The sequence below is a fragment of the Scomber japonicus genome, chromosome 10 (genome assembly GCF_027409825.1).
Source record: "Scomber japonicus isolate fScoJap1 chromosome 10, fScoJap1.pri, whole genome shotgun sequence".
In the NCBI taxonomy this organism is placed as follows: domain Eukaryota; kingdom Metazoa; phylum Chordata; class Actinopteri; order Scombriformes; family Scombridae; genus Scomber; species Scomber japonicus.
In genome coordinates this window covers 9,989,888-10,013,755 of record NC_070587.1, presented here as the reverse complement: position 1 = coordinate 10,013,755, position 23,868 = coordinate 9,989,888, and the positions used below count along the sequence as shown (strand labels likewise).

The window sequence follows — 23,868 nt, the reverse complement described above, 5'->3', positions numbered from 1 at the left end:
CTGTATTTTCATGCCAAATTGACCACTTTGTTTCAATGCTCAGGTCCTGGGGCAACAGAAAATAATAATATATTGGATATGAAATCACAAATAAAGTCAAAAGTCATAAGTCTATTACATTTGATACAGTGCAGTGGGCTTGTGCTTCAAGGCAGGATGAACAAGATGAAATGACATGAAAAAAACAGTATAATATATTGTACAAAGTATTTACATGAATCATTCATGCATCCCAGACATTGCAAGAGCAAACGTACAACTCAGAGCCAGCAAACTGACATATATACACCAAGTGCTTCACGTGCAAACTGAAAAAATGGCTGGTACCGGTACTGACACTGCCAACGTCACTGAATTTGGATGGAAAACATGTGGTTAGAGCAGCAGATGATTTTGCCCTGTGTCCAGGTTACTTCCATCCCTCGGTTTCATACATTTTCATAAAGTCCCTCGATTTTCTTGCTTCCTTTTGTAACTGATGAGTGAAAAGATGGTTGCTTTCTGTCCCATTAGGAGACATGTATCAGTGATAACATCATTAACGAGAGGGGAGAAGATAGTGTTTGTGAGCTGCTGAACCAGGCCTGAAGTGGAGCGTGCTGTCAGCTAGTTTTCAGTTTGAGGAGATGGGGATGGTTCTTCTTTCTTTTCTGCTTCAGAGGTCGAGTTGAGAGCCATGTCTTGTTTTTTCTCTGTTGCTTTCTCCGGGTCCTTTGTCCTGCAACATTAAAAGGAAAAGTCATTCCTACTGAGTCACCTGTTGCAAAGATGCTTCTCAGTGTTAGTGTAGCTTTATATATTATCCAGCAGAGGTCCCTCTTTATTAAAGAAAACATGGAAGAATGCGCATGGGTTTGACCTCCAGTACACTCAAAATAAATACAATGTAGCCATAAATTATGTTAATTTAAAGCTCAGCTTAAGATCATTTAAACATTAGTTATAGATGTGTAACAGTAAAATAAAACACGATGATATAGAGAACAAAAATGAGTTAAGTGGATAAATGAGTACAATCTGTCAGGTTAAAGTAAGCTACTATAGGAGAGAGACTACGTGTTAACACTCAACTGGATCACTTTGTGCTTGCACCACATCTGCAGTGTGCTTTCAATAAGACTTATTTCACAAAGATATTTGATAGGAAAGATCAGTTAATTAATGTCATTTAGCTCATTTCAGTCTTAGCGTCTTGGTATTGTGTATGCATGTTCACTGTGTCTCTGTTATGACTTCCTGGGACACTTGAATATAACAGATCCATTGTAAAGGTTGTTGGTAACACCTTTGCTTTTCCTACTGTTTCAAAATGACTGCTGCCAAAACATCACTGAACCCAGAGGCATTTCTAAAGTAGAGCATCTGATCTTCAGCAGCCACATTTCCTTTGAGGCCTCAAGTTGTTTTTCTGATATTTTTCACATTTTAAAAGTACATTGAATAAATGTTTGCAGCTCATTCAGTCATGGTAACTGATGCTTTGTGGCTGTGCTTTACCCAGTTTTAAGTATTATCTGTATCTCCTGAATTGTGTATTGTATATTTTCAGCACAAAAATCTCTCTCTCTTTCTCCTTTTCTTCTCTCTTTCTCTCTCTCTTGCTTACAAACAAGACAAAAACAGCTTTATTCTATTCTGTAGGTTACTTTTTAAAGCAATTGCTCAACATTCTGGAAAATACACTTATTTGCTTTATTGCCATAGTTTTATAAGAGGATCGGTATAATTCTCATTATTTACCATTAAATATAAAGCTACAACCAGCAGCCCACCAGCACTTCCAAAGCTCACTAATTAACATGTTGTTTGTCATTTGTTAAATTTATTCAAAAACCTTGTTATGTGCCAAGTTGGGAGACTCTGGGGGAGGATATTCTTTTGGAGCACTTATATACAGCTGATAAAACTCATAACAACTAATAAAACACCATGGGAATTTCATAAAGCATCCCTGTCAGTGTAAACACGGGTCATGTGAAATGTCTCACTAGGGACATTTTTGTCTTTTTAACTTGCAGTGTTGCAATAATTTGGTTTTGGCATATGACATAAATTTGACAAGAGGTTAGTTTTTTAAGCAATTTTGGAAGGTCAACCTCATTTCCTATAATAAGTCTATGATAAACTGTGTAATCAAGATGAAGACAGTAATCTCCTTCACGACAAAAAATTCCCCCATTGAAACCATTAAAACTACAATTTACAATTTACAATTTGCCCTGGCTTGAAAATGTATTATTTTCCACCAAATCTCCACCACACCATTTTCTAATGTTTGCCCCTTTAGGCAATAGGGGCAGGTCAGCAGGCAAATGTAACAAATATATGCAACCAAAAGTGTGTGTGTGTGTGTGTGTGTGTGTGTGTGTGTGTGTGTGTGTGTGTGTGTGTGTGTGTGTGTGTGTGTGTGTGTGTGTGTGTGTGTGTGTGTGTGTGTGTGTGTGTGTGTGTTCAACTACTGCAGGTCACAATTTCCTCTCCCCCTCCCGTTTCTCTCCCTGAAACGGGCATTTAAAAGGTTAAAATCTGAAAATGAAGGAATTGTGATGATCAGGACTGATGTGTGTTAAAAGATTAAACTCAGAGGAAGTAGAAAATAATCTTAATTTATATTTTATGGCAGTATTTTAGACCCCACCTTGTTTTTTCTTAAACACGCTGCAACTGTTTTTCAATCGAGGGTTAAGCACTAATACTCTACCAGAGGTGTTATGGTCTAGCCTAAGAGGATAAGTCACTGTGAATAGGTGGTTAAAGAAAAGTAATGTGTTTAGCAATTTAAGTCTGAGAAGTTGAAGTTAAGGGTTCGAGGTCAAAGGTTATCAATTTGAACGTGTTTTGAACCTTGGCATGGGAGCAGGCCGGTTACTGGGTAGGACGTCCCAGCTAGAGGTAGAGCTGTCACAAGATCAAAAGACAGAATCACAGGACTGAATGACAATCACAAATTAAACATTTCAAAGAGACAAAATGTCATCTCTTATCCGCTTTCATTCGGATTGGATGGATTGCAGATGACATTTTAAAGTAATTGCACAGAGTGAATTGACATTATGAAAGACAGTGGTTCCCAAAGTAAGGTCTGGGGTCCCGCTGAAGGCTGTTCAACACAGATCCTGGGGACCCCAAGAAAAATGTTATCTCATTTGAAGATTTAACTGAGAGTGAAGATTAAAGGAATGACTGTTGTGATATGATTTTTCATGGTGCCCTCTGGTAAATCTCCACCTTTTAAAATTTAGATCTAAACAAGATATCCGACACTTAAAATGCTCAAATTCTTGTTGTCCTTGAGACACAAGCCTCTCAGATATGAACACAGAAACTTTGGGAACCTCTGATCGAAGCTTGGAGAGGTAAAATCAGCATTTGAGTAGGTTTGATTATAGTTTTCTCAACCAACTGGAGGGACACACAAAGAAAACCTGTTGTTTCTTTTCATTAATGAGTGGTAATTATGAGAGAAAATCAATCATATTGGGAAAGCATGTTATTGCAGCAGCGGTCAGAGGATCAGATTATCCCCAGTGCTGATCTTTATGGTGAAATCCTAAAGAAGATTATATATTTACATTTCTGTTAGGGCCCAACCGAGGTCAATAGTTCAATCAATAGATCAGCCATTTTTTAGTATAAGCACATAATACAGCAGCTCATGTTGTGGTCACATGGCCTAATGGCTCAGGTGTATTGCATCAGGACTCGTCCATTTTTTATACTGCTCTAGCAGCTTCAACACAGGTTTACATTTGGTTTGACATGTTTTTGTTTGCTATTTTATCTGTATCTATCTATGTTTGTACATTAAGCTAAGAGTAAACACAATTTCATTCTACTGTGCACATCTCACGTGTATAGTAGTGAATCACTATAAAGTCTACTTTGAACTTTGAACTTATTAATGAATCGTAACCAAGTTTAGATCAAGATATGGACTGAAGCAGATTTTTTTTACACCAAAAGTAAAAGGTCAGCGCTCTCTGATGGACAAACTTCCTAAGTGAGCTCAAACATATCTTTGCTTATTGGTTGACAAATAAGCAGATACCAGAATATCTGTGGAAATCCAAAGTCAGCTGACAACATTATCTGTACTGATGTATCAGTTGGGCTCTATTTTCTTTAATTGTGCTGTATTCCCATGTTTCTTCCACCATTTAGTTTATCACGGCATTGATCCAAGATCAGCACTGAAGAATATCTGTCAAGCACAAGAGGAAGTCAACAACACTGTCAGTGCAAGTTGTGTGTTCTTGTCAGTGATGAGATCAGATATGCCACCTGTTTACCACGACTGATTCATGGCGGAGGAGTGTAAAAAATCTGCCAAGAGATAGAAGATAGAGAATGAGACGAGATTCTTTGACAATGACAGTTTCTGCAGATTGCCCAGTTAAACCAGAACAGCCAACAGACTGGTGGCCAGTCTGCTGCAGCCATTATCAGAGTAGAGGCAGAGTGACAAACAGGCCACTAAAATGACTGAGAAACACACTAAAGCTTCTTACCGTATTGTCTTCACGATGAAGCGGATAATTACTGCCAGACCTACACAGCCACACATCACTCCTATCACTATGGCAGTGACTTCACCTAAGGGGGAAAAAAAGACTTGTTAAATTATATAAAGTAATAATTTATCTGTTACGCCACCAAATAATGACTTTATCTATTTAGAAAAAAAACAGTTGTGAGGAGAGTTATGAGACGAGTGGACAGCGGGAAGGCAACCAGCCCAGATGGCATCCCTGGGTGGGTGCTAAAATCTTGTGCTGACCAGCTAGTCCTGGTGTCACCTCTATATTTTTAACATGTCCCTGCCACTTTTGTTCCGTCTCTACATGCTTCAAAACATCCAGTGTTATCCCTGTACTAGGGGTGGGCGATATGGCAAAAATATCATATCAAGATTTTTTAATAATAAAATCACAATCACGATTTTATCACAATTCTTTTTTACATTGATTTTTGAGACTAATTTGCATTTCCCTATGTAAAACATAGCCCTAAAAGAAAAAAGAAAACAGACAATTTAGGCCAAAGAACCTTTCTGAACAGATTTTAAATTAAATAGTCTGTACAATTTTGCCAATTAAAGGTTCCGCCCTCTCTCTTTCTAACAATGTCTATAACCTGATCATTAGGAATCCAGCAGCTTTAGAACATATTATAGTTCAGACATTGTTTTTATTTATTTTTGGTTTAATGCTTGCTGTTGCCTCTGGCTGCAGTGTGGCCGTGAAACTTCTGATGCATCTGTGCGTCAGCATAGAAATGCAACATATAGAATGTGGCCCATAGACGATTCTACGATCTCTCTGCTTTGTCAGATCGTCGACACATTGTAATCGTTCACCATCTAATATCGTCATATTGCACACCCTACCCTGTACCCATGAAGACCAACCCAGCCTGTTTGAGTGACTACTGCCCTGTTGCACTGACCTCTGTGGTGCTGAAGTGCTTCAAGCGACACATCAGACAGACTTTGGGCGGGGGGGGGCGTTGAAAACACACCACTCTGGATCAACAAGACCCTGGTGGGGAAAGTGACTAGCTAAACATACCCTGGAGCTCAGATTTTTTTTTAAAGCTGATGCAATTGAAGATTTCCACAGCGCTACAGAGATCCTTCTACACTGCCACAGTAGCATCTCTGCTCTCTGGAGTCTTCACTACCCGGTAGAGGTCTCAGGAGAGGAAAGCCCTTCACAGCACGGTCCAGTGCACGGCCAAATGCATCACCAGAACAGCAACGCATATCCTGCATCTATTTTGCACGGTGCATCTTTCTGCAGCTCAGCACCTTTGATACCTCAACACTTGCATTTGCTATTTGCCCACTGACACCTACACACTGCAAAATATTTATAACGTGCTATATTTCTTAGTTATTTTATTTTTACCTTATTTGTGACATTCCATTATTGTCCTGTGCATATAGCTTTATATACTTTTATAATGCTATATGGCTTTGCTATTTGCACAGTTGTCAGAGTATTGCATTTTCATTTCACTGCTGTTATACATGTGACAAATGAATCTCTTGAATCTTGAACATGCATGTAAAATGATGTAGGACTTACCAGAACTGAGCTCCTTCCCTGATTCTACAACAGAACAAATTATTGAATGAATCGTTAGAAAAATCACACACACACAAACACACATATTATAAGACAATGATTCATGTGTTTATCTCATCAGAATCTGCTGTTCAGCTGTTTGAAAATGTTGTCTAGTCAGTCTTGCTGCCTTTGACAACAATGCTGATATAACAGGCCTTCCAGTTCAGTCACTCACTACAATGAGAACTTTACACAAATTCTTTCTCCTTTGTCTTTGTCTACCACTCTGTCTCCCTCTTTCACTTCTGTGTGTCTCTTTTTCCTCTCCCTTTTTCTCGGGTTAGACTCGCGTGATAACAATGGAGTCAGTGTTTAGCTTTTGCAAATCCTTTTCTCTAATCAGCTCGCAAACAAACACTGCTCCCCGTGCTTGTCTACCCTTTCCCCTCTACCTCTGTCTTTCTCCCTCGCCCTGTAAGGCTCTTTCCCACAGACAGAGTCACTGGTAATCCTTAATATTCCCACATTTCTCTCCACATTCCACTTTTCACTCCCTGCATGGTTTGTACTAATTGCCAGCTTTGGTCTGCACGGCCGCCCACTGGCTTGTTATTGTGGTTTGCATTACAAGCTTTTTGCTGGCATTACAATCTACCAATGCAGAAATGCTGTTAGGGTGACATTATGCACTTCCCAGATTTGCTCAATCTTACAGGTTAACTCAAGACTATAAAGATATATCAATTATATTTTACACAAATCAGTTAATACATGAAAAATCGTAAAAGGAATGCATGTCAATCTTTTATGGTGGGGAATATCTCTTCCTAAATACTATGTCTGTCCTACCTGCACTGAAGGACGCAAAGATAACCCTGTGGTTGAGAGATTGAGTTGCACGGTAGTTGTCCTGCAGAAGCATTCTGTCCGTCCCTTCAGCTTTAGTGGAGTAAAGTACCGTCTCCATCTTCAGTAGCTGGATTGGAGAGATGAAGCACAGATGGATGCAAGTGAGTAAGTGAGTAAAACAGAAAGTAAATTGATTTGATGACCACATGCCTACAAGTCACGTTAACCAGCTTTCACTTATTATGTCAGTCATCATGAAATTACTTTAATGTAAGCCGACTCTGCATTCGAGGACAGAGGGGTCATATGCTGTACAGATTGTAATTTGCAATGTGATATTGGGCTATTGGAATAAAATTGACTTGACACTAATGTGAAAGAATTAGACATTTCTTACAAGCATCTAATGAAGGGCTGAAATAATGTATTGTAGGTAAGGATTAAACGACTGTAACAGGAATTTCTGTAAGATGAAATCTACCACTGCCAGTCCAACATTGATGGACAGCTTTGCACATTAATGTATTTCAAGCTCTGCTGCAGTTCGGTAATAATTGACTTTAAAGCCCCTGAACTCTAATAAGTTTAATAAGGTGAAAGCTTCAAGGTTGTAGCAACAAAACAATAACTCTTTCTTCCACTAGACATGTGTAACTATTACATTTAGAGCATGCTTGGCAAAATGTTGTTTTGGTGGTTTGGAAGATGATAATTACAAATTGTTAGCTGAAATATTTTATGAATGGCTGCATGAAAATCAGGTGTTTGTGTAGAGAGCAAAAATATGCATTTCACCAGTTCTTGCAAATACCAGGTAAAGCATCTTTAAACTGAAGCTTTATCTTTTACTGACACAACATTCATATTATTTTGACATTTCTAACTTCTGAATGAAGTAAATTCCCCATTCTTAAGTAGAGTTGAGGGGTGTAGGATCTGTGATGTAGTGTTTCAGCTTCACCTGTTCCTTGGAGATTTGAACCCTCTCATGGAACAGTGTCCAGATCACACTCTGGTAGCAGGGTGGCGTTGTTAGGGAGCCATTGTAGCGATAGTAGCGTCCCAGATCCTTGGGTAGTAGGGACTGGATATCAAAGGCAGGGATGGACACTTTCTGGTCTGCCCATGGATGAAAGGCATGGAAAAAAAGCATAAATATGATCTTGAAATCATAACTATTGATGCTGAATATCATCCAAATCTAAACTTAAAATGGTTGTAGCAGCACACTGTAGAAAATCTCTCCATCACTGTTCCATTGGTATCTTAAAGTCCAGTTTACTGCTTTTTATGTTTTGCTCCAGAAAAAAATATTTGATAAACAGTGACTGGTGAGAAGATAAATGTATATTGAATTCAATTAATCAAAAGCTGGTGATAGAAACTGCAAATTAGTAAGTGGTGAAAGAAAAGCTGTATACATTAAACTTTCATAGAAACAACTCAATTATGAATTAAATGGGCCAAACAACCACGTGTTTTTCTCACAGACTCACCTGCATGTCTGATACGGCTCATGTAGCGGATGATGTTATTAAACGCTGGATTGGTCTCCTCACCGGTCTGGAAAGACAAAAGTTGACCTTGAATCAAAATCCAAGGAACACTATTTTAATTTTGTGTACTGCTTCTGTATAACAGTATTGCTTTATTACCACAATGAGAATCCCTAAAACAGCCAGGCCATTCCTCTGTGTCATTGCTGCGGACATGTTGGGGTAGAGTTCAGAGTTGTAGTGCACCACATGTAGCTGGAGAGAGAGAGGAAGAGCACGGATAGTTTTGACCATTTACATCGATAACTTGATAATTGAGTTATACTCCTGACAGCCAGCCAAGAGTTAAAATAAGAGAGTAAAAGGGAGAGACATTGAAGAGGAGGAGGCCGTCTGCTAACTCAGTTAACCTTCTGAGAGAATGTCCGAGGAAAAATAAACAGTGAGGAGGGAAGACGGATGTGAATGAGAGCAAGCTTAATTGTCTCATTATGTAATAAGACCACTCATGCATGTCAGGTCCCTTTTTTTTAAACTAATATTTCTCCTGTTTTTTTGTTTGTATTTTTTTGCTCATCATTTCTTCAACTCTGCATGACCTCAGTCTCTTTGATCTACTTGAATTCCCCCCCACTTCAACCCTCCACCTGCCCCGCCCTCCAGAGAAACTGTAATGTTGGCATACCTGACCGGTGACAGATGGACAGGAACTGAGGTGCTGCCACAACTCACCTTCTCTCCTTACTCTGTTCTTTCTCCTCTCTTTCCCCATACTGTCCCTCACTCCCTCCAAAGGTTATTCAGTTGCTTATTTTTTAGGATTTTAGAGTTTTAGTGTTTTTTTAATTGTTGTTTTATTTCCTATTAACAACAGCCTCCCAAAGTCTTTGCGCCCCCCTTCAGTCTATTCTAAAGAATGTTAGTTATCCATCCTTTTTCCACAGCAAGATGCTACAACATATTGTGAGAGAAGGAGAGTACGAGGTGAAAGGAGAGGTATAGTGACAGAGGGGAAGATCAGTAAAGAGTAAATAGTAGTAAGAGTAAGTTGAGACCCATATGAACTTAGAGTCCAAAACCAACAATGCATTAGTTCATCTCTCAATATAATAATAATAATCATAATTATTATTATTATTATTATTATTATTATTATCATCATCATCATTTTTTTTTTTTTTTATGTATTTATTTTTCAAGCTTGGCACACAAAATAGTGCATTTGTCTGGGACTATTTTCACTTGTGCATCAATATATTATAATATACTATATTTGAATGTATAATGAATATATCTTTATTCTGTTATTATTGAGTTATTGTGTTCACAATAATGTGAAAAAAGTTGAGAAATGTACGTATCCATATTCAAGTTTAGATCAAGGGTTACTAGAAAGCTTCCTAGAAACACATTTTTCTCTTCATTGTAACTAGTGTGCCCTAAACAGTGTTCAAGTATTTCTTCACAGCTAAAATTCAATTCCTTGTTACTGTAGTTATTACAAAGGCTCAATTACGTCTCATGTATCTCAGAAAATTGGAAAGTTTGTCATGTTAATAGAAGACTGGCATCCTGATGCCCTTTTAGTTTCTCTGTTTTGTTCAGGGATTAGTGGGAATCTAAACTATATGATCATCATGTATCAAGGAAATTATAAATGTTAATTCATTTTTAACAGATTTTTTGGCAACATTTTCAATTTTTCTTTTAACACTTTTTATCCTTCAATGTAAATAATATATTGAATATCGATCTTGGTCCTAACGACTGCAAAATATTCTCATATCACCCTTTCGTCTATGTCATGACTCAGCTCAGATGTGAGAGTGATTTCTACATCTGGCTTAGTTTGAACATACCTCTGCATCGGCACTCTGTCCGTTGATGGTGTGTTCACTGCCCCCGTGGCTTGGGCCGCCGCTGCCCCAGTGAAGGTGCATTTGTACAGCTGTAAACAGCCAGGGCAGCCCACCTACTCCCATCCAGTCTGGCAGCTCAATCACCGCTGATGGAGAGAAGAATGAAACAAAAACATTTGTTTTCTCTAAATTAACCTGACATGAAAAAGATAACTGACCAATTAATAATAAGTGGATATATGATGAGAAAGCACAACTCAACACTTGTTTTAAGAACTGCCAATAAAAGGTTTCCATGAATTTGCTGCCAGGTTACGTTTAGGGTGCTTCAGTATGAACAGACAAACCATAAACCTGCTAGGATACCTAAAAGAGGGTCATATGTGGTGCTAAAAATCAGCTGGCTGTCATAGTTACCTGTGTGTCCATTATTGTACAGTGAGAAGGGCTTGTTTCCATGTTGATCATAGCCCAGTGGGGTCACAGGGATCAAACTGGGGTCATATTTAGTCTGGGTGGTTACCACGTCAACTGGGGACTGGGAAGTACCACCGCAGTCAGGGAAATACTGCGACCACTCGGACTGACCCACCAGGCCTTTAGCAGAGGAAAAACAGATACAGTGATGTCACCCAGTCACAGAGCACAGTGGCTCCCAGATCCAGTCAAAAGCCTCCTTTGATCAGTCTCTAATTAAGGGGGACACTTGTTCCTTGATGTTCTGTTTTCACTGGCTCGTGGATGAGAATTTAAAGGACGCGTTCACAATTTTTCAAAACTGTCTTAAAACAACAATCGGTAGACCAAATAATCATTCAAACATGTTTTTTGTTGCTATAATTATTCCTCCAGTTCATACTGACCATTAGAAAATCGCTTCACAATGCACCTATAATGTAAGTGATGGGGAACAAAATCTACAAGTTCTGTACAAAAATGTATTAAAAAGTTTATCTAAAGCTAATACTGTATGAAGCTTCAGTGATCCAAACGAGACAGATCAATATATATTTTTCAATGTTACTCTTTTTAGTGCCGACATTACTCTTTTTATTACTTAAATGTGGCAGATATCATCTTGATATGACTAACTCAAACTGTTGAAAGCTTCACATCAACCTTTAAATGCATTGTTGCACAGAATGACTGTGTGGACACACTGTGGATTTTGGCCCTCATCACTTACATTGAAAGCACATTAAGATCTCTTAATAGAGATCTCTTAATAGTCCGTATGAACAGGAGGAATTATTACAGCAAGGAAAATCTCTTTCAGTGTTCATATTTCCACTTGATTGTTTTTCAACTGGCTTGAAGAATTGTGAACATAAATTGTGAACATAAATATTCAATTCAAGTTTTTCTTAAATGTAAGTATTTTTACCATTTACCGTTTTCACCATTAGGTTTAAACGGGATTAACAGCACTGTTTTTGCTATCAAACAAACACAGATTAAACCACATTTTTCACTAAATAGAGATTCCATTATCTTTTAGTATTATTGTAGTTAAATTACAATAACAGAAAAGCCTCATGAAGTACAGAGCTGAAAGATTCAATACTGACAGCAAATTAAATTGCTGCAAAATTAGGTCACAATAAATTAATGCCACAAAAATAATTTGTTTCTTGAAACTGAAAAAAGTATTTGATGTTGCAGTGAGTTTTTTTACATAAAAAGCCTGACATTGAGATGAGATGATATAATATATAATGTTATATATAAAATATGATACAATTAAAATATATTTTATATTTTACTGATATGAAATGTCTCTTTCTTCATGTCAGTGGGATGGTTTCATAATTATATACATATTAAACACTTGTCTTGTTTCGATCAATGCAGCTGCACTCCAAACAGATGGGATTATTGTATCCCATCAACAGATTTTAACACATTGTAAATCTAAATGTAATATCAAGACATTTTTTCATGGCCGGCAAAAATCTAGAAATATTTCTATGTTTATGTTGTTTATTATATAATTAACAGTACTATCTGCTCCTCAAATACTTAATAATAATATCAAATATAACATTTTCTAAAAATTGAGAAGAATTTATATTTACATAAAAAATCGTTCCAAATAATTATTTTTTTGTGCAAGGATGTTTACAGCTGCATTATTGTAAATATGTGCTGCATATAGAGAAGGATCTCCTAAATACGCCTGGTACTATGCTTGTTATATACTTTTGGAAATTACCTTTCTTTGATTTTGATTTGATTGATTCAGAGGAACTCAATTAAAAACTGGACAGAGAAATATTGAAAAGTAGGTGAAAGTGGGGAAAGTGATTGAGACTAGGGTCCTCTTGTTAAAAAAAGGAGACTGGTCAGCCCAATTGCATAATAAAAGAAAGTTAGAATAAAGAGTCTGAAAGAGAAAGAGGGTGACATGTGAGTGAAAGAATCTGAATTTCAATTGCAAGGAGAGGAATGCTTTAGAAAACACACCGCTGCCACATTGTACACAGAAAAAAACAAAATTATCCAACCATGTGTTTGCGTGAAATTTTTGATCAAGAATATTTTTATCTGAAGAGAGGTAGAAATATTTAAGAGAGAATTGACCCCACAATGCATAGTGTTTTCTTCCATATTTGTAAACCCTGGGTCCTAATTTGGGTGTGATAAACTCACACAGTAAACAGCTTCTTTCACACACATACAGTGAATACAGTAGGCTCACTCAACCGCTCCGTCACCTCTCCTCATACACACAAAGTGAGGAGGGGGCTTTACATTAATGATGTACACATACCACCTCGCCTCTCTCAGTGCCCACAACCCCCACCTTGCAATTCTAATCTGTTCTCTGCCCCCTACCCCTTGCTACAGCAGAGCCCTGCACCACGACTCAACTTCAAAAGTGAGTCCCGCGGTCCTGCCATTGGTCACCATGGAGGTCTCCTTGGCAACCGGAGGCCGAAAATTCTGACCCCATGCGCCACTCTACCTCTCCTAGCATGCTATCCCTTCTTCTAAGTTCAGCCAGGAACAAAGCCACAGATGCACACACACACACACACATATATGCAGACCGACTCACTGAAAACATGACAAGGAGAATGATGGGTGATGTGAGATTAACTTCACACCTAACCTCACCTCACAGGAAACCGGGCAACTCTGTTCTTCCATGTGATAAAATGTAGTGCGTTTCTAAAACTGAATTTTCACTTCAACTAACAGCTCTGCAACAGACACATCATACAATGCTATGCTTCCCACACTCAATAAATGTATGGATTTGCTAAGACTTGACCTATCTTTGCAAAACTTGCAATATGTTAACCTCACTTAACATATTGGCAACTACTTTTTCAGTACCATGTGCTACTGCCTCTGTATCTATGATATAATGCCTAAATGGACTTTCTATAGATACCAGTTTGCCCCTGGCACAGCCTCCACAGCTTGCAATGTATTCTGTATGTATGTACTGTGCATTGCTCTCCTGAATACATGCAGAGAGTGGCAAGAGAGTGTGTGCCCCATTCATTACCACAATGTCATTGTCCACAGCATAGGCAGCCAGTGTGGGTCCACCACACAATAAACACATAGGTTATTGTGCGCTGCAACAATACAGGGCATGATTTGGTATGCTTTTGCTTCATCCCGTCCCATCTCCCTCTCCCTCTCTCTCTCTCTCTCTCTCTCTCTCACTCTCTCTCTCTCTCTCTCTCATTCTCTGACCAACAGCGTCTCTCCTCTCTTGCTCGCCTCATCCCTATGCACCTGCCTCTCTCCGCTAGCCCCTTCTGTCAGTCTTTTTCTTGCACTCCTCCTCTCTATCTCCATCCACCCCTTCATCATCTCTGTGTGACTGCTGCGCTCATGCCAGCTTGTTGAACTGTAACTAATACAGACAGAGAGAGAAACAGAGGGAAACAGAGGGAGAAAGAGTGGTCCAAGTTAGAAAAGCTTTTATGACAGTCCTGATTTAGAGATACAGGTTTAACATGTGCATTGAAAATGGGTAAAAGCATAAAAAAAAGATTCAGACAGTTACACTTATTTTCAGGAAAACTTGTGCGCACATTTGTCATCTGCAGACTAGATTAGCACTTTTTTTGAAAGATTTCTTGACAAGGACCAAAAAAATCAAATTGATCACTCACAATAGATTGGCCCCAGATTATATTGTATATCTGACAGGCTTCCAGTTGCCGCCTGTATGTAGAATGCCTTTTTCTACACTCAAGCTTCGGGTCTTTGAATTGCTTTTGTCTGCTCTACAAATAAACTTGAACTTGAACTTACCGGTGTAGGTCCAGGTAATTTCCTCTGAAAAACAGTAGTATAGAAAATTCCATTTAAGTCTTCACAGTGATTCTGAATTACATTTTCAACAAAAAAGTGTCTGCTGTATCTCATTTAACTTTCTAATCTGAAACCACTGCAGATTCTGAACAAATAATTAGTTATGTTCAACTACACTAAGACTGCATTCCTCAAATACTACTCAAATCCGATTGTTATTTCTGGATTGTACTACTGTTCCACTAATGCACCTTACAAAATCTGCAACACTAATCAAGGCAAAAAGAATTGTTTGATTGTTATGTTAATTAAGACCTTACCAGCAGCAGGGACAGATGTCCATTGGAAACACAGCAGCATTAAAAAGATAAAAAGATCCAAAGAGTCCATGTTAGTCCTCCTTGTCCATACACAGAAATGAATAAAAGCGGACGGAGAGATGAGGAGCAAGTATGAGAGCGAGAGAGAGCAATGGAGAGAGAGAGAGAGAGGGACGGGGGGAGACTGACTGGGTCCAGTGATCCCACCTGCCACAGCTCTGTTTAACACCCAAAGTGTGGATGTTAACATGCAGGCTCCACGTTCAAGGCAGATGGAGAAAAAGAAAGTATGAAAGAAAAGAGGAGAGAGAGAGAGAGAGAGAGAGAGAGAGAGAGAGAGGAGAGAGAGAGAGAGAGAGAGAGAGAGAGAGAGAGAGAGAGAGAGAGAGAGAGAGAGAGAGAGAGAGAGAGAGAGAGAGAGAGAGAGAGAGAGAGAGAGAGAGAGAGAGAGAGAGAGAGAGAGAGAGAGAGAGAGAGAGAAATTAGTCAAGACTGCAAAAAGGAACCACTGAGTGAGAATTAATTCAGTGTTAGTTGCTGGAAAAGGAGGGTGATACAACAGAGGGTGAGAGAGGGGGAATGAGGTTAGTGCACAGAAACAACTGAGCGCAAAATACAGAGAAAGTGAATAAAAATGTGAAAGACATGAAAAGAGGAAGCATAGATGTTCAGATAATAGAGGGAGAAATTAAAATGTGTCTATACTAAGGGTCTGATTTGCTAAACAGGCTTAAAATGCCTCATAATTTGTCTGCTGGGTGAGCGGAGACTGCTTCAGTTTGACAATGAACTTGGAAAAACAGACAAGAGTGAAGAGATAAAGAAGAATCATACAAGTTTGCACAGCGCTTTCAAACCAACCTTTCTTTTCCATTTACACCTAAAGACAATGTAATATCATCTTTGGACCCTTTGTCACAGGTTTCATTTCAATTATTTGTGAGCAGTTCAGTTGAAGAGTGATTTTACCTTTGCAGATTGTCTGATTTTAATTATTTTCAGGGGCAAGAAGAGTTGAAACTGTGTATTATTTCACAAGAGAGAACCAAAGGGTAGAGAAACATCTCCAATTCATCAAAATATGCAACATTTTATGTAGCAGAATTTTATTTTTTATTTACTTTATTTTCCATTATATTTAGTAATGATCTCATCACTAATTGTGTGCTTCAGACTGAGCTGAGGATATAACTGTAACATATCTAGGCTGGTTTCTCCATTTACAAACCCTATCTTTATGTTCAGGGCCCATAAAAAAGCAATTATTTAATATATATATGTTGTATGATTTACAATTTATAAAAATGTTAAGATGTTTGCAACATACTCTGTAAGTTGTCTACATGATTGTGCAAACTTTCATGCAAGGATCATGCTTGCTTTATTTTGTTTATGATAGTATAATATCCTGTATTCTTTTACATGAAAATGATGTTATATGAGAAACATAGGCCAATTAAGTACAATATGTAATACATAGTGCATAACAGTATAATCTTACATTAACCTGCTGGAATCAAATACTGAATAATTACGTTAAATTAGGTGTATTATACTGTAAATGCTGCTATGAGGTGCATTTTACAACATACTGTATGAGACTCTCTGTGCATGTTCCAGCAACTTGCAGCTGAATCAGGTGCTTCTCATATCTGAACAGCAAAGGTCAGATTAAAGAAGATTGCATGCTACAGTAGCCTCAGGGGGTGGTGGGCAGGGGTTCACCAGGGAGGGGGCAAGGGCCAGGACATCCAGCTGAGAGACAAAACGCTTACCGCTGTGTCCTGACAGAGCTGGAAAGCTCACATGGGTGGCTTTGGGAGCCGGCTCTTAAAGGGATATGATCTGCAAAAAGACAAGCACCCATCCTAAGGCCAGGGTGCAGCCCCACTGTGACCATCAGGCTCTATCCACCTGACCCCAACAGCCCCTCTGATCCCACTGATCAGTGTTTAGTTTGATTTTTCAATTTTTTTTTTGTTTTGTTTTTCTTTCTCTCTACTTTTATTATTTACTCCCCTTGTGTTCCCCTTTCTCATCGCCACAATTCCTGTATTTTCAGATTTGAACTCTTTAAATGCCCGTCTGAGGGAGACAAACGGGAGGGGGAGAGGAAATTGTGGCCTGCAGTAGTCGAACACACACGAGCACACACACACACACACACACACACGTTCTCCGAACAAACGACCCTGGTAATTGGCTGGCATTATTATAACTAGAACAATGCACCCATTGGGGGCTGCAGCATGTTTACTTGCCAAAAGACACATGCTCATAGATTAAAGCTGTGAGAACAATGTATATTTGTATATGAAGGTCCCAAACACACTTGAGCCCTGGCAACACCCCCGCCCCCCCTCCTCACACACACACACACACTCATGAGGCACAGAGATAAAGTGAAGCATAGAAATGTATGTGACTACATATACGGTAAAGAGTAAAAAAGAAAGCAAAAGGAGAACTTGCCATACAAAGGTTTGGGGATTGTTGACAGAAGATATGTACATCTTTATATAGAATTTATATAATACATGCAATGATATGTCTCCCAAGGATATATAACAGCAGTGCAGGAAATGCAGACTAAATCCATGTGATGTGTATCAAATGGAAGTGCATGTGTGACTTGGTGTGGAGCTGTCCATGCTCTTCTGAAGTTTTGATTTCTCTTTCTGGTTTTGTCTGTTGTTTTCCACTGCTGAGCTGCCATTCGTTGTTGACCTTAAAAGTCAGAATGTTGGTTACGGGCAAATGTCTTAGGTTAATTGGAAAGTATGAGTACCTGTAGCTGCAGGCGTCTCCAATGATCTCTTCAGTCTCATTTGCTGTCGACTGTCCTCACGTCGCTCAGCTGAAAAGTAAATATTTCAAATGTGGCTTTTATGCAGTGGACTAAATGATCATTCATGAGTTAGTAGTTTGAAATGAGATCCACACAACCAAGCTTAGTTAGGCCATTTGTGAATAAGATTGTGTATGTAAAGCAGAATGTATGAGTATCTGTAACCTGAGGTGGCTCCAATGACTTCTTCGGTCTCTTTCACTGGCGATCATTTTCACAGCACTTAGCTGAAAAGTAAATATTTCAAATGTGTTTTTTATGCTGTTGAGTAAATTATAATCCATGAGTGTAGTTGCGTCAGATAGTTGTTTGAAATTAGATCCACATGACCAAGGACACATGTGTGAATGAGATGGTGTATGTAAATGAGAACTGTTAATGTTGTTGCTGTGGGATGAATTAGTAAGATAGGTAAGTATTTTATTAGCATGGTAATGATTGCAGGTAGGTAAGAAAGTGAAGCAGCAGTGTTTATCTTTAGTACATTAATTGAAATATATGCATGTATAGGCATGAAAGGGTTAATCAGAAGGTATGAGTACCTGTAGCCTCAGGCAGCTCCAATGACCTCTGCTCTTTCATTCTGTGGCAATTGTCCTCACAGCACACTGCTGAAAAGTCAAGACAGTTTTTTTTAAATGAGATAATGCATGATGACACACCACTGGTTAATAAAGTCAATATATATTGATAATGGGATTTCTGAAATGTTGTTTATAGGCTATGACACACAGACTAAATTGTAATATAGTGGACACAATGCCTGAAAAGGTTAGGCTTTACATGCAATATGTGTAATCACATTGTGAAGTATGATCTAGTTACATGGTCTAGTTACATGTTAAAAACAAAAATCTAAGTAATATTTTCTATATTTTGGTATGGATGGGTAATGATAGAGGAAAAGGTGAATACTCATTACCTCAGGAAAATGTAATATTTTATGCAAGTATTGCCTGAAAAAATATATTTCCCCTTATTTTAACCGGTGTTACAGCAAAATCTGTGACCGTCAGAAAAGGTGATCTGTGTTGCTGGCTCTCTGCTGAAGACGTTGTTTATAAACCTAAACTTCACCTTAACCTCAGTGGAGACCTCACGTCCCACCCTAATGTAATAGACAGTTGAAAAGGAAATGTGTTGATTGTTGATACTCTATATAAATATAGTGATTGTTGACTTTGCAGCTTGACTGTTTAGTGGTAACCAACATGAATGCAGTCCCTCGTAAAAAATGAAGATCAACAATAAGAAATATAAAGTATAACTGCAGACTATTTATTTAACATTGAAATAGAAATTGAAGTTGACATGAAAATGAAATGCGCAAAAAATGCCATATGCAACGGTTGGCTCCCTGAACCTTGGACAGGATGGAGTGGTTGGAGAAAAGTGGACAGACAGACGCAACATCTTGCTCTCCAATTATAGTAGTAGGATATTTTTTGTTATTAGTATGATGATTTTTACACTAACTGATTTGTTTTTGTTTGTGTGTTTGTTTTTATTTTAGGGTGTTGTTGGGTATTGTCTAGTTCTTGTGTTATTTTCTCACTTTATGTCTCAACCACTGTTCTGGCTAGACTAGACCACACTGATGGATTTGAAGCCTTTAACAGTGCAAACAGAACCTAATATTTACTGTGAGTGGTATTTTATTCATTTTTTTGTGTTTTTTGTGTGTGTGTGTGTGTGTGTGTGGGGGGGGGGGGGGGGGGGGGTTCATGTGGTCTATTGTTATTGTCATCTTGAATTTTATGCATTTCCAACAATGGCCACTCCACTTTCCAGATAACTGAGGATTTCAATGTGTAACTGTCAGCATTCAACATTTATCTGAGAACATTTGTTTCTGTCGGAGTTATGTAAACTTTCTGTGCAGGAAAAATATTTTATATACAGTCTGTCTTTTTCTTAGCTTAAACAAACACTGGCAAATCGTGTTTAAAGTGTGTTTTATGTTTCACAGTTACAGTAAGCCTCAATTAAACTTTACATAAACTAAACACACTGTACAAAGAAGTGAACTGAACGACATTTTCGGTTTTTAACACTAGAGGGAGCCCTCTCCACGTGACAGAGTTTGGGTTTACTCCTTAAACGGAAAATCCACCTTAAAACAAATGTAACATTGTGTCGTTCCTGTTTATAACATTTAAACACTCATCACAGTCCAGGAAGTGCTTTTGTAGGCGGCGAACCAGACAGTGGGGATGTGAGGTGGTGATTTACAGCTACATCGAAATAAAACTAATTTGAATGCACGTGAGTCTAGTCACTCTTTCATAGTCAACTCCAAACTGTCATCTAATGACGTCACCAGTTAAAGTTTATATTGCCCTGATTAGACATAGCCTATACATTGGACCACCCCCAGCCCCGTCCCCCCTATGCTAATCTCAAGACAATCACGTGTACATCACAAACAATTTAGAAGTAAATTTAGAAGTCGAGTCAGTCTTCTGATGTAGATTACATCACATTTCTGGAGTCAAGGATAAACTTAAAACATAAAAATAAAACCGCAACGATTACATCACTCACCGCAACGGCAAATCCAGAAGAGGCATTATTTATAGGCTATTAGGCTTTAAATGACAGAGAGACAGAGAGACGATAGATAGATAGACAGATACATAGATGGATAGATAGACAGATATAGATAGATAGATAGATAGATAGATAGATAGATAGATAGATCATTTTAAAATTTGAACTAAACTATAGTTACAAACTGTCTGGACGGTCAGGATTAATCAAAAAATATAAAAACGAAAAAAGAAAAGATGTGTGTGTTTTCTTATAATTATATGTATTACAGCCTGTGTGTATCTGGATGTCTTTTTGTCAGCAACCTTACTGGAAACTAATCGATGTAGCATACAAGCCAATTTAACCTCGCCTTGTGCTAAACTCTTTCCTTCTCTAAACTAATAACAGCCTTATATGTTGTTGAGAAGTCATTTGTTCCGTTGGTTCCAAATATTTTCAACATGAATACACATCTCCGGCGCTAATGCCTGTGCTTTACTTGTTCTCCACCTCTTGTGTCTGTCGCCCCGCTCCATCTTTTCACACTGTGTACAGGAGGACCGCTGAAACGTGAAGCGCTTCAGCCAAATTATGCAACAGCGATAACCTCAGCTGGCTCCTCATTGGTCGCTGGACGTTCCATTCCTGGGGCGTGGTTATAGAAAGTGCTCACGCCATTGGCTAGGGCTTCACAGGGGGCGTGTCATTCGTTTTCATTCACAAATCTAGCAGCGGAGCATCTCTCCGACATGTGAAGATCGCTTCTGTTTATACAGTGAAACACATGTCTCCGCTTTGTAAATGTGAGCAGGGAGAGACACCGCAGACTTGGCGGAAGACGGAGTTTGACTGTTTTAAAAAAAATAAATCTCAATGTTTGCACTTGTTTGTGTAGATTTATTGTTCAATTAGCCTATATATTGACGTGAAGTTGTCCTGAGAGGCTGCAGCAGTGGTACGCTACCGCATGAAGCCGAACTCTATTTAAGTCTTGACATTTTGACAAGAGACGGTTATGAAAGTGCTTTTTCCACCAATGCCACTGTAGAATCAATCAGTATCAAAGACTAAGGCTGGAATAGGTTGAACATTTTGACAAACTAAGTGATTGCTTAGCACTAGGCTGTTTCTAATCCAATTTAAATTGAGAATAAATACTTTAGTTAGCCAGTTCACAGAGTCATCAGCTTGATTTGAACTATTTTACCTGTAGAGTAACAGTAGTACAAGTTATACAAATGGTTCAGCTTATTGGTACATGTATGCTTTCTGAAATAAAGCGAAACAACTCCATGCTGTGAGGCACATCAACAGTAGAAAGCGGATTTATTTGATTGCTTTGTCAACATTTTCAATAACATGACAGAAAGAGGGGGAATTCTGTTACTTAGTTAGCAGGGTGAAGGAGAAGACAGATAGACCAGTGCAGTGCAGACACGAAGGCAACAGTGTGTTATTGTTCCCCAGCTGTCCTGGTTTCCAGGTGAAACATGAGATGCCTCTGCAATGAAAGTGGGTAGACAGTTTACAGTTTAGCTCTCTCTTTGGGCTTCTGTCTTCAAGCAGGCAGATCAGATTTCTGTTGTGGTGTCTCGCTCTCACCACACCTGCTCGCACATTTGGCCTTACCGGAACGTTTGCATGCTTTCTCTACCTGAGTGCCTTGGTGCTGCCGCAATGTGCAAGACTTTACAACATGTTTTCGTGTGAAAGTCATCAAAGGAACATTAGTTATAGGATAGTTGATATGACTGAATAAAATTAGGTTTTCGGAGCCTTGCCCTGACATGAACTATCGGCCTACATGTCACATGAGGACACGAGCTCCAGTACTGTAGGCTATAGACAATTAATTTAAACGTTAATGTAACATCAAAGGTAAAAGAACTGATAGTATCCCTGTTGTGCATCATTCCACTTCAGCTCTGAAGAAGATTTCATTTCTCACATTAGGGACAGTTTCGAAGCACTGCACTTTGACCCACTTCAACGACAAAGGCACCATCCATAGGCTTTGGCTTAACATGGTCACTCCCGTTGAATTCTCAAGCATGTCAATACAAGTGACTATAATGAGAGGAGGGGTGGAGAGGAAAAAAGACGCAGAAAACAGGTGGGGGATGGGATGTAGGGGGAAGGGAGATGGAGAGATGGAAATGATGGGGGTGGTCTTCAGCACCCATGAACTCAGAGTAGGTTCATTGGGTTCATGTGCTGCAAAGGAATGCTGTGGGGGGTGGGAAGCTTTTTCTATCGACCTGGTCCCTGTTACATACAGCCTTCACAAACATAACCCTTTGCCTTGGTTTACTATTACCAAAGGTTAACCATTATTGTGTTTTGACAATAAGAGTGGGTGGTTTGCTCACCTGGTGGCGTTGAGGTTGCTAGGTGACTTTACATAGTTACGATGTTCAAAGACAAGTATTGTCAATCAACGAGGGCATAGCGTGTCCTCTGTTTATGTGTTGAGGAGAAGGGTCGATGGGTTCATGTGTATGTTGTATGTATAGAGGGGGATGGGCTTCCCCCTCATCCCTGCACATAGCATGCAAGGTGCTTAGAGGCATCAACCACTCCTCATGCTTAAACCTGGTATTTCACATCTAAAAATACCAGTAAAACCAGCATAATGACAACTTGCAATTAAAGTCTTAAGATTAAAGTAAATACCAATACATATGATGACTATGGGACAGATGATGTGTTTGTGCGTGTGATCTATAGCCTATATGTTGATATAGTATACTGCATGTTGCAAGTGAGGGTCAGTGGGTTCATTCTGTAGTAACCTAAAGGAGAGGAGGGGGAAGCTGCTACATGGTCATAAATCATGGACTAGGAGAAAAGACTTGACATTATCTTCTAATCCATGTCACTCACCCTACATTTTGATGTATTGGTGATCTTTATTTAACAATACAGTGTCACGACATAAAATTAGATAAATATATCACTTTTAAAATGAAATAAATAATACTTTTTGTTTTTTTACATTTTGTCACCTTTCAACTAATGTCTTTAACCATGTTTACTAGTTTGCAGCTTAAACAATGATTACAAGTTGATTGTTTCTGACACAAATGTTTGGCTTATAGAACCTGTTTTTATATTGAACTTACAAGACAACTGAGAAAAATATATCACATTTAAACATTTTTATTAACACTATTAGAGAGACAAATCAATAACTATATAAAAAGGAAATCTTTAGAGGGACAGCCATATTAGACAAGATATAACCAGCAGAGAGGAAAAAAATATGTTGGAATAAAAGGGTTGGCCTGTTCCTGGAAATGTTTGCATGATAGTCAAATTTTATAGGTTATGCACAATTCAATCATCAGATATAAGGCAAAGGTCTTTTAATGACTAACGTTGCCCTTGAAGAGCCTCGATAGAGAGGCTGAGAGAGGGTGGATGCCACGGAGGAGTATTTGGTGTCATTGAATCAAGTAAGGGGTTATTGATGTTGCCTGGAGACTGACTTTATACTCTAGTCAAATTCACATAAGAGTGGTCTCTATCACTATAATGTACCACGGTGATAATGACTTGATAATGTGTGGTAAGGCGTGGTTGTCCAGTTATCAGCTTCATGTTAGGTCTTTGCGTGCCGGC

The 23,868-nt window shown here is 38.7% G+C and overlaps 1 protein-coding gene across 1 annotated transcript; it reads right to left on the bottom strand.

Annotated features, from left to right (window-relative positions):
* Positions 1 to 606: 606 nt before the first annotated feature.
* Positions 607 to 14,943, bottom strand: ca14 (carbonic anhydrase XIV). Its single transcript, XM_053326974.1, has 13 exons — positions 14,868 to 14,943; positions 14,548 to 14,571; positions 10,690 to 10,869; positions 10,273 to 10,418; positions 8,573 to 8,668; positions 8,414 to 8,480; positions 7,879 to 8,036; positions 6,918 to 7,044; positions 6,087 to 6,110; positions 4,509 to 4,593; positions 4,282 to 4,323; positions 2,845 to 2,898; positions 607 to 718 (listed from the first exon to the last, which is right to left on the bottom strand). Exons 1-13 carry the CDS (start codon positions 14,935 to 14,937, stop codon positions 607 to 609), a joined length of 1,185 nt encoding a protein of 394 aa, XP_053182949.1. The 5' UTR covers positions 14,938 to 14,943.
* Positions 14,944 to 23,868: the final 8,925 nt, after the last annotated feature.

What these genes read in the sequence shown, in the direction of transcription:
- ca14 (XM_053326974.1), bottom strand. Translation starts at nt 14,937, where the DNA reads ATGGACTCTTTGGATCTTTTTATCTTTTTAATGCTGCTGTGTTTCCAA. An exon ending in GACATCTGTCCCTGCTGCTG is followed by an intron (nt 14,572 to 14,867) that starts GTAAGGTCTTAA and finishes ACTGTTTTTCAG; the next exon opens with AGGAAATTACCTGGACCTAC. An exon ending in GAATCAGTCGTGGTAAACAG is followed by an intron (nt 2,899 to 4,281) that starts GTGGCATATCTG and finishes ATCTTGTGACAG; the next exon opens with CTCTACCTCTAGCTGGGACG.